The sequence below is a fragment of the Gymnodraco acuticeps genome, unplaced genomic scaffold (assembly GCF_902827175.1).
Source record: "Gymnodraco acuticeps unplaced genomic scaffold, fGymAcu1.1, whole genome shotgun sequence".
Lineage (NCBI taxonomy): Eukaryota > Metazoa > Chordata > Actinopteri > Perciformes > Bathydraconidae > Gymnodraco > Gymnodraco acuticeps.
Genome location: NW_022990825.1, coordinates 528,031 through 545,198, shown reverse-complemented (window position 1 = coordinate 545,198; position 17,168 = coordinate 528,031). Strand labels below are relative to the sequence as shown.

Genomic DNA, 17,168 nt, shown 5'->3' with positions numbered 1-17,168 from the left:
CTATGCTATATGGAAAGGACACCAAAAACTGGCCTGGCCGCTTGAGGACGATTTTAAGGACGCTTAAACGGGGCTACCCGCTGCAGTGGAAATGCGCCATAAGTGCTGGGAACTAAGTTTCGGCTGCGCACTTTCAAATTCTAGCGCACTCGAGCTGGTTTCTCTATTCTTACCTACCCTACCTTTAACCAAATAAAAAATATGATGTTTTTACATTTTCCATTTCTTTTCCAGAATATATATTTATACTGATAAACCTTTCAATGGATAAAACCTGAAAAAAGGATTTTGGTGTTTGGTGATAAACTGGCTACAAACCCTTGTACACCTACTAACTAATGAGTTAAACATTAAAACACTAATGTGATTCTAATGCCTTGTTATGAATTATAAAAATGTTTATATACATAACATTTCTCTTGTGAAAAGCTTGTAGCCCAAAATGATTAAAAACATGAGTATCTGTGTGTTTCTGTTCAGTTCAGAAAGAGGTACAGGAAGTGTAGCCGAGTTTACAGAAAGTCAAAGGAATTACCCATTTCCTACAGACTCTATTAAGTCATTAGTCCTCAATGGGCTTCTGTTTGTAAGTTCTTTCTAACCAGTGTCCGGAGTCACATGCTGTCTGACGCTAACTCTGATGCCTCAAAATAATTAGCTGAGTGTTATTGACCGGCTGTATTGATGACTTCTGCACCGCCGGCTCTGGCTGCTCTGCACTGCATATATGACGTGTTGGCAAATGTTTTATAAGGAAGATTAAAATAGCTTTTTAAACTCAGCACATTGAGAAATCCAAAAAACAAATCAAGTCTCTATTTTTGTATCCAGTCAACAAATCCTGTTAAGCCCGAGAGACCCCGGTACTGGGGGCCTCCTGCAACATCTTGCAGGAAACAGTGTCTGAGGGCATGTTCATTTAATAAACTATGAATGTTTTATATCCATGTAACGGGAAGAAACTCATCTAACTGATAATTTAAAAAAAAAAAAGGTTTTAAAACCCCACAATGCTAACGCTGAGCCTCTGAATTAGCAACGAGCGAAAAATGCTAACAGATGACTGCACCGAAATTCACTCTCGGAGATAATAACAAGAACACACATCAAAATATATGGAGCTAGGTAGCTAGAAACGCTAACATGGCTCACCTCTGTTGTAGTCTGGTCAAAAGTGGTCTTCAATGGCATTAAAACGATAAAAACGATGCTGAAGTTAATCCATAGGATAATCCAATGTGTCTGTGTCACTTTGAATGATTTCTAGTGATGTTACGTATTGCGCCGAGGCTTCGGAGCGTGTGTCAAGTAATCCCCGAAGCTTTTTGTGAAGCTTGTATCGAGGCTTGTATCGTTTTGGGCCAGTGACGTCACCGATGACAAACGAAGCCTCGCTGCCTGTCGATACCACGTGACTGCTTCAGAAAGTGCTTCAGATCGGTTGAACCCAAGCCGCAAACTCTGGAGAACAGCAGGGACGCCAATACGAAAGTGCCACACACTGTAGTTCATACATGTGCCGCTAGGGACTGGCTGCAGAAAGGAGCAATTTCCAGTATCGATATAGTTAGATTCCACCTTCATGATTATGAATCTGTGAGTGAATTGTTTTCTAACACGACCCTTTTATTTATATTAGGTCTTAATGTTTTTGCATAAATTAGGGCGTGGTCACTTTGATGGATTAAGCTGAACATCGCCACAATTGTTCTGCTATGTTTCGGTACTTCTTTTCTTTACGTGTGAATGACAAGCATTAAGAATAACAAAATATAACTAATTCTCTTGCAGATTGTCTCATTTGATTATGAATGTAACGTTTATATAGGGGAACTACACTGTTACTTAGCAGTAACTTGGTATGCATGTATTTCATGTTCGCTTAGCTTCTTAGCTTGAGCTAGCTCTGTTTACTTCCAGTTCGGAGGCAGCAGGTCCTGCCTCGGCTCCGCCTCTTTGCCCTTATTTGCAGTACTCAAGTTGTAAAAAAAAATCAGGGGGGATGGATTTTATCATATGGGGACATAATTTGTGCTGATAACCCGCCGAGGGTGGGAGACCAACCAGCATAAAGATAATTATTATACTCCTAAAACAACATGCATGTTATGGATGTTCAGATACTCCTTTCATTGCTCTGTCTTGACCAAGGCACCTCAGAATTAGAGTCGGTCCCCGGGTTGCCATGGCACCACTAACATTTAGGGTCAAATGCAGAGGACAATTAGTGCAAAATCTTTTTTTCACTTTAATTTAAAGGGGGGGAGGGGATACAAAAATGTGGTTATAATGGAAGTCTATGGTACAAATCTTGTAGGTTAACAGTCCCTCATTTATTATTCAGATGGATCAACTGATTATACTAATAATAAAGTCAAAATAGTTTTTAGAATATTGAACTATAGTGTATTTTTTCAAAAAAGCAGTTACTGGTATACGATCAAAACTGGTATCTAAAGGGTTACATTTGTATCGTAATTAATTAAATCATTATGTAAATTAAACACTTCATGAAAAATTTGAGGAAGAAAATTAGAAAAATATTGATCCGTCATCATTTTATTGCAGTTCAAATACAAATATTTTATGTTAACATTCCCGATGTTACTTTTTTTAACAGGGCATTAAGTGCAAATTGAAATTGTTTACAAAATATGAAAATATATTAAAAGATTATACAGATAATACAAAATAGGACCAATGTTGTCAATGGCTGCCTACTCCACTCTCCCCAATCTCATAGAAGTTTCCAAAGATTTTCATAATCATGTTTTTTGGTCTCAATTTTGCTGGCTCTTGCTTTCGGATTGTTAGCTAAGCAATGGCTTTGAAGCCAAGTCTTGACATATACCTACCTCTGGTCTGAACTAGTTCAGTGGAGGGCCAACACACTTGATGAAAAGCAAGGCTGACATGCTACCTCTAGGGAGCTTCTAGTTATGGTTCAAATGTTCATCAGACTAAACCCACGTTCACACTCAGCTGTGGAGATGACCAGAGTGTTCACTGCTTGAAGGAGGGGTTTCAGCTCTTCTGGTGCTGGTGGTATCATTTCATCAACAGTTTTGAGTCTTACCAGCTAGCTAACACGAGAGAAAAACGTAGCTAAACTCCAAACTAAGTTGTTATTGCTGCTTATGTCCATAGATTCCACCTTTGGTGACTAAAGTAATGAGTAATGACTAAGATTACTGATTCTTGACTTACCTGAAATGTTATTTTTAGTATTTTTAAATATGAAGTCCCTCAGATCGCGTTGTCCTCCTGGTCGCTTGGCCATTGTGATGACCGTTACCTGCGCTTCTGGCTTCGATCAAACAGGCGCATCACGGCGCTCTGGCGCCCTCTAGGGCACTCGCATAGTATAACGTCAGTGACTTGGTAACAATGTCATTGCGTCATTGCGTGTGTGCGTGCTCCCTCGCCCACAGTATTCTACTCAAAATGCGCAAAATTAATGTTGAAATAGCAGTAATACCAGTGCCACGTTCATTGATAACAATTACATAAGGGATGGAAAGGGGGAATGGCAGTTTTAGAAGGGGGATGATTTTGACCGTTTTTATTTCAGTGGGGATGCCATCCCCCCTCAACTCGAGTAATGCTTATTTGGAGCAGGCGGGAACGGCCCGTCTACACTACAGGCATCAAAAAATCTTGAAGCTGGGCATGTCTGAAGCTTGGCGATTTTTTGCGAGCAACGCGACCAACAACCAATCACATGAATCTCCCGCCCCCGACATACAAAGCAATAGCAATGTTAAAACGAAGTAAACTGGATATAAAATCCCCAAACAGGCGAAAACCTACCAGTTTCACCCACTGTCTCTGCCACCTCCCTCCATGCCTGGTTCCTCCGGTTTGTATCCCGGTAAATAGTTCTGGTCGGAAAGAACCGGGTGATTTTCTACCGTAATTTCTCGTTTGGAATATGAGGAAATTAACTGCGGTCTGGCTCTCCCAGCTTGCACGCGGTTTGATTGGCTAGCGCTTGTACTGGCGGGAATTGCAAAAATGGGATTTGATTGGCTGACGCCAGCTTCGAGCAAGCATCGAGCCTCAAAAGTTGAACATTGTTCAACTTTTGACGCCGATAGACGCTCGCGATGCTTGCAACGCCTTGCCATGCTACCCACAATGCAGTTCGGCGAAGTTTGAAAATATCCTACGTCACCCCATTCAAATGAATGGGCGAAGCGTTGAAAGCATTTTGTGACGCCTGTAGTGTAGACGGGCCGTTACGTTGCTGTCAAGCCGTTAGTGGCCGACTCCGCCTACTAAGGGCTTCTCGGCAACTCTGCAGAATCCTATGGGTGACGTCACGGACACTATGGTTGAACCACAACGCTCATACCCATGGATCAGCGACGTGCAGTCAGGGGAGGCAGAGCCTCACCTGTCATACTCCAATGTAACGGAAAAACAACTAAAGAAAAACTAAATAGTAATAATAATAAAATGTCTCCACTGATCTGTGTTGTAAATGTGATTTATGTATGATTCCAATCGCTTTTTATAGTCAGAATCAGCAAATGTACCGAGCTCCGCTACTGTAATGTTGTGACATACTATTTGGTCCGGAGTTGTGGATACCCGGAATGTGATATGTGTGACACCAGTTATTAGGTAGTACAGAGCGGGAATAAAGCACAGTTAACGATACTCGCTGTCTCCTGAGTTGTCTATAACAAAGCAAGATACACATACCAAATGACAACACTACAGCTACAACTACGGGTAGCGATGAGAAGTGAGGCAGGGACGAGCTCTGCCTCTCGTAAACCCACAGTAACTGGCTGGAGCGCGGGCACTAATTTAACGCGGGCACTTATTTTGTGAGCGCGCTCAAGCCAGTTACGGCCCGTCCACACACAGGCATGAAAAAAATCTTTCAAAGCTTCGCCCATTCACTTGAATGGGGTGACGTAGAAGATTTGTAATCTTCGCCGAACTGCATTGTGTATGCAGATACCGGAGGTCTTTTCCATATGTCATAAAATGGAGGATAAATTAATCATCGCTGTAGGAAATGTCCCGGTCCTTTACGACTGCTCTCTGTTCACCTACCGGGACCTAAACCGGAGGAACCAGGCATGGAGGGAGGTGGCAGAGACAGTTTTTCATTTCATTTCATTTCAAACCTTTATTTAGACAGATAGGTCCCTTGAGATCACGGATCTCTTTTACAAGGGAGACCTGCATCAATTTAGTTCCACATGAAACATAAAAACAACATAAAAACAAACAATAGAGGACATCATATTTACCAACACTTACAAACACCCATAGTGTCAGAAAGCATCTCGTGCAGACGTGCCTTAAAAACATTCAGAGAAATAAAATTGCTCAAATTCAATTTGGACTGTAGGCTGTTCCAAGCAAGTGGAGCTGCGCACATAAAAGCTGTCTTACCTAAAACAGTCCTTACCCTTGGTACATCTAACAAGACTACATCCTGCGATCTCAGACAATAGCTGCTTGCAACTTTCTGCTTTACCAGAGAACAGATGTAATACGGGAGTTTGCCCAACATAGCTTTATAAATAAAAGTGTACCAGTGACTGAGCCTCCGTACAGAGAGTGATGTGTAAGCGCTTTACAATTTGTGACAAATCTCAGAGCACTGTGATACGCAGCATCCAATTTGCTCAGGTAATTGGCAGGTGCATTCATGTACAACAAATCACCATAGTCCAGCACAGGTAAAAAGGTGACAGTGACTAGCCTTTTCCTGGCCTCAAGCGAGAAACAGGACTTGTTTCTGAAAAAGAACCCTAGCCTAACCCTTAGTTTTTTAAGCAGGTTATTGACATGAAGTTTAAAAGTGAGACAATCATCAAGCCAGATACCAAGGTATTTGTAACAGGCAACAACTTCAAGTTTTGTTCCTTGCGTAGTTACAATATCTAGCTTTTGAAAAGAGCATTACCTTGGTTTTATCCACATTTAAAAGAAGCTTTAATTCAGAGAGCTGAGTCTGAATAGTGTTAAAAACAGCCTGTAATTTAACAACAGCCTCTTTAATGGAGGGACCTGCACAATACATCACAGTATCATCTGCATAAAAATGTAAAGTAGCTTCATCCACATTATCACCTACGCTGTTAATATATATGGAGAATAAAAGTGGACCTAAAACAGAACCTTGGGGAACACCATTAGAAATGTTTAACCACTCAGAAGACAGTCCATCAAAGTGAACACATTGGGACCTTTCAGAGAGGTAGTTTACAAGTTGGTGAAACTGGTAGGTTTTCACCTGTTTGGGGAGTTTATATCCAATTTACTTCGTTTTAACATTGAATGGACAGCTAGTAATGTAGCATAACATATAATATATATATTAATATAATAATAATATATAATAATATATATAATATAATTAGGTGTATGCCTGGGGCGGGTGGGAGATTCCTGGGAGATTCCTGATTGGTTGTTGGTCGCCTTGGGCGTGTGAAATCGCCAAGCTTCAGACACGCCCAGCATCAAGATTTTTCAAGATTTTTTCATGCCTGTGTGTGGACGGGCCGCGTCTATCGTTATTCCAACCCAGTTTAGATTTTGCTTCCGCAAGAACGTAGCTCTACGCGATAGCGTCATAGCCTTCTTCTTCGGCTGTTATAGCAACCTGGCGTTACATCTCTATGGGCGGCAAATATGAATCTGACAAGCGAAATACCGTCCTTTTAAACGCCCATAATTATAATTATAATTATACAATATAATAGTGCAATATAATAGTGCTTCTTTGTCAATATGACTGACGACCACACTTATGCAGTGCTGAGGTAATGTTAATGCTGATAAGATAAGATATTTAAAACGTCTTTTGTTTGTCCTGAAAACGACATTTGAGAATACACACAGGCTATTTATAGATGATAAAACACCAGTAATACAATCTCAGGAATCTTACTTTCAGTCAACAAATCCTTTGGAAAGACAAAAAACAACTATTCATCCTGCTTTACCACGACCGCTATAACAGCCGAAGAATAACAGCCGAAGAAGAAGGCTATGACGCTATCGCGTAGAGCTACGTTCTTGCGTAATGCGGAAGCAAAATCTAAACTGGGTTGGAATAACTATAGACGCGGACGGGCCGTTACTGTGGGGTAAAGTGAGGCACAGATGAGATCTGCCTCAACTCAGAATGCGTCACCCCACAGAAACTGGCTGGAAAGCGGGCCCTAAGTGCATGCCTGTTATCATCTCACTGTAGGTCACAAATGTAATGTTTGTAGATCCCTTTATTACATTTATCCTCGCCATCCATAGTCTCTAAATAACTTATTTCACGTATATGATATTTAGGCTCGCTGGTCTCATCATACAACGGCAATGAAAAAAGCACCAGGGGAGGCAGCCATAACCTCTGCCGCACTGAAGGGGGCGCACGTGAGCCCACAGGTTCTTGTTGCTACTGTTATTCTACGCAGAGACGGTAGACGCAAACAACAAACTAGACTTTTGAAACTAGAGGAAGATAAGGAGGACTTTTACAAAAAAGTAATAGTAACTTGTTGTCCAGAAGGATAGCATGGACTTCATCTTCAAGTCAAGGTAAGACCACAATTGTAATGAAAATGGGATCTTACTAAGAAAGAACAATCCAATATTTAGATTTTGGGTATCCTTTTGTTGAACGGTCTGTTTAAAATGAATCGAAGCATCAGACTAAAAAAGCTTTTGAAAATAACCGAATATTTCGATTAAGGTCAAAATACAATATTTGTAAATCTGACTCTGAAAGAGTCAGTGCCTCACCAGCCATGAACCTCACCGCACGTCACTGCCATGGATGTATAATGAACATTACCCCTCCTGTACCCGGGCCCGGTGACACGATGGAATTAAGAGAGCACAGACCCTCACTTATATAGAGGTCGGAACATGTCATAAGTACAAATAAATAAAAGCATAAATAAATGTAGGAATAAAAACATGAATAAATAAATAAATGAATAAATACAGGAATAAATAAACTACAGTTTTTTCAAGTAGGCCTAGATTCAGTGTGTGTGCTGTGGCTCAGCTGGAAAGCAGTTGACTCACAACCGCAGGATCCCTGGTTCAATGACTGGTCAATGCGTCTTTTGTTATTTATAAAAGCTACAGCTAAATTAGATAATGGAGTTAATAAATGTATTCTTTGATATGGTTTAGCCTTTCTCAGGCTACAACATGGTTAAGTTTATGAATATTATTAAGGTATACAAATCCCTCTTTGCAATGTTTACCAGCCTCCTTAGGCTTTTCAATCACAATCATTAAACTGGAACAAACACAATATTGTTAACATGATATGTGCGCGAAGCCCCCACCTTTTTGTTTTACCAAGTGTGTGTGTGGGGAGATTCCCCTTCGATTCTATTGGCTCTAACGGTCAGAAAGAGATGTCAATCACCAAAATCGACCAATGGGTTCCAGAGAAACGCTAAACCTCTCTAAAAAGGTAACATGTCACTTGTTTTGCATCAATCTTGATACAGGGTACTTATTATATGTTGTACTTTGGATTCCTAAAGCTTTTAGTCTACTAACCCATCATCCAAGGGTAGTTTTCACTGTAAGTACAAAAGAATTTTTGGAGGGACACTATAATTTACAGTTTTTTACTATGTTCAATCTGAATTTTCTTTAAAATAAAAAACATCTATATAGATTCTGACTTTTCTACATCCAACTCACAGGTTTATCATTACTTTGAGAAAAAAGATTATTAATTTAACCCTTTTAGAAGGGAAGATATGGTCATTTGTTCTGGGAATGTCATTTTCGAGTCTGAGACCTGAAAAACAGGCTCAGGGCTAAACTGGTTAACAAACCCAAAATCAACAAATGTCTTTGTATCTCCTTCATTACTTTTTAAAATAGACCCCTGATAATGTAAATCTTTAAAATGACATAAGTGTATTTGTAAGTGTTGGGGAATAATTTGCTTAGGTATTCAACCTTCGACCCAGTTCATCATTTTCTAGTTTAGTGTCTCTTTTCCCATGGCATAGTTCTACGGCCTTGGGTATTGCTGCTATTTCTCTTGGGCTTGGGAGCATTGTTGTTGCCAGCTTATGACCGAGCACAAGCTGACACGAGGTAATTTATTGTTCAGGGACATCTAGAAGCCCTTCTTTTCTCAGGAACGTAGGTTCCCTGGCGCACATTATTTTCGATGGACGACAGCTCTAGTTAGATTCAGGGTCCATATTTGTTTAGTCTCGCTGATGAAGAATGTTGATTATTACACTCTGAACTAGTTAAAACCTGGAACTACAGAAGAGTTCTTCAGAATTGATTGTGGCATCTCAACCGTGTGGTCAACTCGTGGCCCGTGACATGTCTTGTGAATTCTTCGGCCGAAGCTCCAAATAAACCATCAGTGTTTGCCATCAAAGCTCCAGCTCTCCTCGTGTCTCTCTGAGTCCTGACTCCAATTGCTTCAGAAGTTTCCCCCACAGTAAGGGTCTATTTAAAAGTGGATAAATCCACATTTGATGTTCTAGTGCAGTGGTTCCCAGCATGGGGTTTGGGGCCCACAGAGGAGGCGACACCTGGGGTCTGCTAAACAGATGTGTCCCTTATCTTATAAATATGCAAATAAAACTGAGTTGTTAGTAGCAGTAAAATGATGTAAAAATACTTTATTAAATGAATATAATTCCTCCAAAATACTTCCTTAATTAAAAGTATATATAGGCATTAATACTGTGTAAAATCGTATGAGGTAGCTTGAAAATAAAACCTAAGTACCTTTTTGGAAGAGTAAATGTGACTGCAGTTACATTACAGTCTTTGAGGTTTTTCTCCATGATGCCCTCGCTCTGACCCACCCCGGAATTACCTGTTTATACATCAATCGGAAATAAATCGACAGGCACAAAATAAAGGGAGATCAGTTTTATTTTCAAAAAATGTACTTCAAAATCGCTAAGGTCATGTATAAGGCATTCACAGAAATTCTTACTACTTTTTTTTGGCTTTTGGACATTTAGAGTTTTTGATGCTTTCAGAGACCATTTCCTAAAACATGATAACATCTAAGGCACAGCACTACTCCCACTGAGAGAGAGAGAGAGAGAGAGAGAGAGAGAGAGAGAGAAAAAAAACACATCAGACAAAAATGGCACTTGCGTTAAAAAGGGTTGTACTGTAAATAAAAGAAATAAACTGAATTTAAGTGTGAGAAAAACGTATGAAATAATAATTACAGAATCTGAAAACTATCAACATTTAAAAATTCTTATAAACAGTCACATGACTTCTGTGGCACCATCATCATCTTAACTTAGAAACTGTACACCGTCAGAGTATTTTACAAAATACTGAATTACATCGACTCACTCGTTATATGAAAGTACATATCGGACATAAAATGGCTCTTAATATTCAAATTAACATTGTGCAGCAAAGAAAAGAAAATGTCTTTTTAGGACTTTCTCTGAGACTGACATGATGCAAAAATGAAGCATAAAGGCAAAATTATTGTATGTGTGTGTTAATTAATAAATAATGTTTACATTTTACAAAAAAATAATTCTGAAAACTCTGTCCATAAGAAATTTATTTAAAACCGAAGATTTTGTGTGAATCGAATGATGCGACATTTAAACCAAATGACTGTTGGATTAACTAAAAACATGTTTACTAAATAAAATAGTCATATGTTTTCTACCTGGTTATGGTTTTTTCACGTCTTTGTGGTGAACATCTCCTTTAGACCTATATACCCCTCATGCTACATTTCAAAATAAGAGCCCGCTTTATTTTACAGCTTTTGTCCCAGAACCGAAATAAATACAGATTTAATTCAGCAATAGGGTTTTTCATGAATAAATCTTAGTATTTTGTTGACACAAAACCATAAAGAACTATTTCAAAGTTAGGCTACCGTCTTGAATGTTAAGCAAAATACTGTTTTTATTTAGTAATTTCAGTTATTTATTGGTGCTCTTGCCCTCATTCTCGCATATTATCTTTCCTAATAATCTCCCTTACAGGTGAACCTATTTTTTTTATATTATGCTTTTTACATAATAAAAGTAAAGGATTCACAACAAGGGAAATGTCCTCCGTCTATTTCAGAAATCCAAAGGTTAAAAACATAACCAGATCGTACCTGTTGCTGTCATTTGAACCCTTAATCTAGTGGCAGTAAATGTCTGATATATTTAACAGAAGATGGCTCTTTCAGGGCTACACCCACCAACACTGTGCTGAAACATAACATCTGGTAACATCTGCACCAGGCGTCCATTTCAAATAATAATTTATATATAATAGTCACAATCCTTTTTGTGACCATTATATGCTATACGTAAAGTGCTGACTGTCACAGAACAACAATCATTCTCAGCTTCACTCTCATGGTTAAAACAAAACAAAAACACTCCTCCCCAGTTTTGGTCCCAATAATAGTCACATGGCAACTACTAGTACACACATTGAAATGATTTATCAAAAAATAGTAAATATCAGTTTTTATAGTATCAAACAAAAGATGGATTGCACCAGCGAGGATCAAGCTTTGTTAGTTGTTATTTGGTAACACAAGTAACATATGTAGGGTGGGGTTGAAAAGTAATATTTGGACATTTTCAGGAGAACATTTATTCCCTTTCTTGCTGTAAATTAACAAAAAAATATGATCATCTTATCATAAAGACTGAAAGCAGGTGGGAAAGGCTAGCCTGGCTCATCTAAAGCTGAATTATTTTTTAAACGTAGTTTGTGTAATCCATAAAAAAACTGAAGATTAATAAATAAAATCTTATGTAGCTACAATTCCAAACTCTATCGAATGAGACTGAACTGACATTTAATCCAGTTAACCAACCTTTCAGATTTGTTTTCACTAACAGTATTGTTTATGTTCAGTGTCTCTGACTAAAACTGAAAATATTAGCCAAGTCTTTAAAAAACCGTTACTAAAGCTGTTGTTTACATAAGCCTCTTATGCGTCACTGCTCTTAAAAGCCACACAGTGTAACCTTCATCCTAACTGGTGCAACCCTATGAATATTTAACGTCTTGGCACAATGTCCATCACAGAGCAGCATGGAAATCTAAAGGTGCAAAACCTGTGTTGGTGGTCTCCTCTCCCCCGCACTACACTCAAACTCAACTCTCAGCGAAATACTTTATGCATGGGTATATCTTTTTTTTTAGTATGGAAGGAACCAAAAATGTTTCGAGAATTAGCTTTTGCCCATTAACTTTCCAGAGTACTGCAATCTGATATTCTGAATACAGGAATATTAATTGTGGAACAAATCTCTTCTTATCACATTCAATTATCAATTTATCTAACTTATTTTATATGTACCTTTTTGGCTCTGTGTTCAGACATATATTCCCTTCCAAGGCTTAACTTGTGCTCTGTTTACTGCTGATAGGTATATCATTACATGTTTTCCATCCAATCATTTCATTATAACTGATACCATTTGTTTTTTTTGAGACCAATTATACAAAATGTTGTAACCGTTAGACACCGCACAACCAAGGCAAATGTTTTTGTCAAAGCAAATTCCAGCATATGAAATATTAGCCACTGACTTAAAACGTGTGTAAAGTCCAATAAAATACGCTGACTGAAGGATTCAGACAGTTCTTTGTTTTGAACACTTTTGAATTAAATGGTCATTTTGGCACCAAATAAATAATACAAAATAAATATGACATATTTCTATTGCTTGCTCATTTTTTCCTGTTTCTTCCAGCTAGAGGTGTGCTGTACGTCATCTTGAGACAGGAAAGTTATAATTCCACCGCTTGGCCAAGATACAAATGAGCTCAAAGCCAGGCGCTCTTCCAGGGGGCTCGGGACCTTCATGGACACAGAAAGTATGAATTGGTCTACAAGGACCAACTGTTTTATATTTCAGCATCTGAACATGTAACACCTGCCTACCTTCCCCCAGGGAAACGCTCACATCAGGAGGTATAGAGTTCTTCTGACACACCGCGTCCACACACACTTATTCACACCCACACACTCGCACACAGCATGATGTCCCAAGCAACAATGAGAGCAGCAGACTGACTGAGGACTGAAGGAGATGTTTCCTCTCTTCTACCCGTCGCTGCCTCCAGAGTTTCATTAATCCCTTTCACTGTAACGTTACACACACTTTTAAATAAATAAATATCAGACAGGACGTGTGTCTTCCTTCATGTGTTCCTTGTGTCCTCCCTCAGTCCGTACGTCTGCTACCTGATCCTCCCGTCCTCTCTGGGGGGGCTGAGCTCAGACTTTGGGTCGGGGCTGGCGGAGCTCCAGGGGGTGAGCTTGCAGCGCTGCATGATGGGACACACGCTGGGGCCCATGGAACAGACGTCCGCGGCCGACCAGTGGCCCTCCAGCAGGCGGTCCAGCCAGCGACGCAGCGGCGCCCCCGTCAGGCCGGCGTTGGCCTCCGCCTCCTCCACTGCCCCCAGACTCACCGGCAGCCGCAGCACGGGGTTCAGGCCGTGGAAGCTCTGCTCCATGTAGGAGTTCTTGGGCGGGCCGCTGTGCAGCCGCAGGGTGTCCTCTGGACCCCCGGAGGAGAGGGGGGAGGAGAGGGGAGGAGGGGAGAGGAGAGAAGAGTGGTGAAAAAGGTGGGCACACTCTGCACTAGAAAAACCTTTTAATGATGCACACGCTTTTTGACATCCTGCTGGATCCAACATTATCACTTTCATTTGTTTGGTAATGTTGTTATGTTGCTATACCAGAGGTTTGTAACAGTTTTTCGCCATCAATTGTAGGGTTTCTCTGGGAGTCTAATGCGAGTGTCGAAGGACAGAGGGAGACCATTTTGTATTATGTGATATTGGGCTACATACATTTTTTTGACATTGAAAGTCGATTGATTGACCACAAAAAAATTGTAAATTACATTATTGATTCTTTTCTTAAAGGGGCCCTATTATACAAATGTTCAGATTAATTTTGGTATTTTGTGCCTCTACTGTGACGTGTTTGCATGCTTCAAAGAGGCCCTATTATGCTTTTTGGGGTTTTCCCTTTCCTTTTGTGTGTTGTATATATGTTTTGTGCATGTTAATGTTCAGCAAAGGCTAAAATCCCAAAGTTCAAAATTCCCCCTCTGTCTGAAACCAGAGCCCAGTCTACTCTGATTGGTTAGGTGGTAGGTTCTGCTGAGATTGGTCAACCACTTAAAGATGTCCCACCCTTTAGCCTATGATGTACAATGTATTGGAGCAGAAGCCAATAGAAGCGCGAGTGTTACATAGTGATGTCATTATGTTAAGGAAGTAAAAAAAGACAGTCCAGAAGTGAACATGTTATATTTTAACACACAGGCACCCGATGTCACACACACACTCTGATCAGATCACGTCACACTCCATCTTCCCTTTATGACAGCAGCCAATAAAACATCACCATCTATTCATATCCCAGGCTTTACTTAGTTATCTCCAAACACACATACACACAATACACACACACCACACACACACACACACACACACACACACACACACACACACACACACACACACACACACACACACACACACACACACACACACACACACACACACACACACACACACACACACACACACACACACACACACACACACACACACACGAGGAGGTTCAGCGGGAAGCTAATTTGGGATAGAGGTGACCGTGTGTGCGTGACTGGATACTGACACTATAAATATGTGTGTGTGGTGTTGACAGCTGTGACAGGAAGGGCCTCTGCTCTGTGTTTGTAATTTAAGTATTAGCTTTTGACATAAAGACTACAGTGACCCCTGTGCTGCTCTTAAATATAACAGGTGTATTCAAGGGGGTTCTGCAGGATTATAGCCAAGCATTGTGCCAAATTAGTGATATTTTACTGACTAGCAGAATAGTAGTACTAGGTCACTCCACAAAACGATGCTTATAGACAATACAAGTTACTGGACCATGTAATAAGGACTTTTTTAACGTCTGAAAATGTGCTATACAATGGTATATATACTGTAATTAGGGATGCACCAATACAAATATTTACTTGAAAATATATTCAACAACCTAAAGTTCCTAAACCATAGCAAGACAGTACATGAATAATCAGAAACAATGCTGAAAGAAATCGAAAAATGTATGAATAAAATACATTTATTAGCACCTATCCTCTTAAATCTACCTCAACGTTATTTCACCAAAAGGTTATTGCAACATGTTTAAGGCATGTTGACAAAAGAGCTAATTAACAATTAATTGAATATGTATTCAATAATTTAAGTCCTGCAAATAAAGTCAGTCTGCCTTTCATTTTTTACAGTATATTTGATCCTAACTGTCCTACATGATTTACACAGCCTAATATCAGAAATTACAAATTTGTTTCAGGGGGCTTTACAGATTGTACAGCATACAACAAACTCTGCCCAGACCCTTGCAGCACAAAAGGAACAACTGCAAAAAACACTTAAGACTTAACTGGGAAATATCACAGGGAGAGTAGGAGTGGTGCTGCACCTCCAAATTCATGTTTTTCAGGCAGTAACGGCTGTGCCCAGATTCACTTTTTGAACGCAGCAGCCCCGCACCACTTGCCATGTGACGAGGAGCAACCAATCACAGCTGGCCGACATCTTTACATTTGTAACAGTCAGTCTTCGGTAAATATTAAGAAGAAGTAGATTATTTTTGTGCGGGCTATTGTTACCCTGAGGTTAAAGACGGCTGATCAGGGCTGCTGAAAGTCTACACATCTTCCACTGTAGACCTGTTATGTCTGCACCTTAGCTATTCAAATCTATCTAAAAATATCATAGTACTTGACATGGTTTGGCTTATGTACGTTTCTTGCTGTTCTAAGTTTGTATCTTCTTGGTTGATCACTTTTAATTGAGTTAGTATTAAAGCATCAGCTAGATGTCATGATTTAATGTGTAGATGCATTTAGGGTGTCTCCCCCCCTCACCTTGCTGTATGGGCTGCTGCCGGTGGAACTCGAGCGGGGCCATGATGAAGCTGGTCTGGCCCAGCAGGTTCCAGTGGTGCAGCACCCTGAGGGTCCACAGGCCGGGCCTCAGCGGGGGGCTGAGGGGCGGCCGGTAGTGCGTGACCTCGGCGGAGGCGTCCACCAGGATGTCGTAGGTGGCGGCGATGACGTTGGTGGGGTCGATCCACACCACGGTGGCCGTCAGGTTGCTCTGGCTGCGGCTCCAGCGCTGCACGGCAACCGGCTCGTCCCTGGGGCCCAGCAGACCCCCCCAGTTCCTGAAGATACGCTCCTTAGGGTCCCAGTCCGCCCCCACCTGGAGAACAGGGAGAGGGTCATGGAAGTGTTTAGGTCCCTGAGAACGTCAACAAGCTAGTTTTCTGGCTGTGTTAATAAACGACTTTCTATTTTCTCAGAACTTCTACATACATAATATCACCTACTGGTCATAACAATGTACTGTGTGTGTGCTGACCTGGACGTGCTGCAGCCTGTTGTTGGGTTGGGGGGGGCTGGCGGGGGTGTAGTGGTCTTTGGAGGTCACCCAGGTCTCCAGGCTCTCCAGCTGGGCGGAGGCTCGGTTGGTGGCCACGTGGCGCAGCAGGTAGCCCTGGAACTTGTCTGACAGGAAGTAGAGGTGGACGGATACGGGGTGGCTCGTGGACATGAACCTGAGAGAGGAAAACACACTGTACTGAGAACATGCTGCAATGAAGCGGACACATTTAAAAACATCTTTGCAAAGTTACATTTCTATCTTTGTCTTTTTAAAGACAAACAATATTTTTTTTACTTTTAGTGACACACTAAACTAGCATTATTTTATTGAATATTTTTGTTCTATTTTATGATATACTATACTATAATGTGTATGACATCTTTATGAAATCCTCAATTTTCTTTAGTTTTAATGGATTTTTTTCCTTTTACGACAATATAATGACATGTTTTATGGCATGCTATACTTGATACTCTTACTGTGACACATTTTACTAGGACTGTTTTACATTATATTTTATGACTTTTTTTAATGACATATCATAGCCTAATATGGCATATTTTATAACATCCTTTTCCAGGGGTTTTCAAAATGTTGATGACTAAGGAGAGTGCACACACAAAACTGAATATGAAATAGACAACAGATTGTTAAAATATAATGTATGCATTTTATATCATGTTCAGGGGCCACAAGAAATGTTATTGTCCTTTGAG

At 40.3% G+C, this 17,168-nt stretch overlaps 1 protein-coding gene across 1 annotated transcript in view; it reads right to left on the bottom strand.

The window, feature by feature from the left end:
- Positions 1–9,882: 9,882 nt before the first annotated feature.
- The window catches only part of LOC117557169 (xylosyltransferase 1-like), a 38,266-nt gene continuing 30,980 nt past the window's right edge, over positions 9,883–17,168 (bottom strand). The window contains exons 9-11 of the mRNA XM_034232870.1: positions 16,429–16,624; positions 15,933–16,269; positions 9,883–13,532 (exon numbers count right to left, since the gene is read on the bottom strand). Coding sequence (XP_034088761.1) covers positions 13,210–13,532; positions 15,933–16,269; positions 16,429–16,624 — 856 coding nt within the window. The 3' untranslated portion in view covers positions 9,883–13,209. The remainder of the gene's footprint in view (positions 13,533–15,932; positions 16,270–16,428; positions 16,625–17,168) is intronic.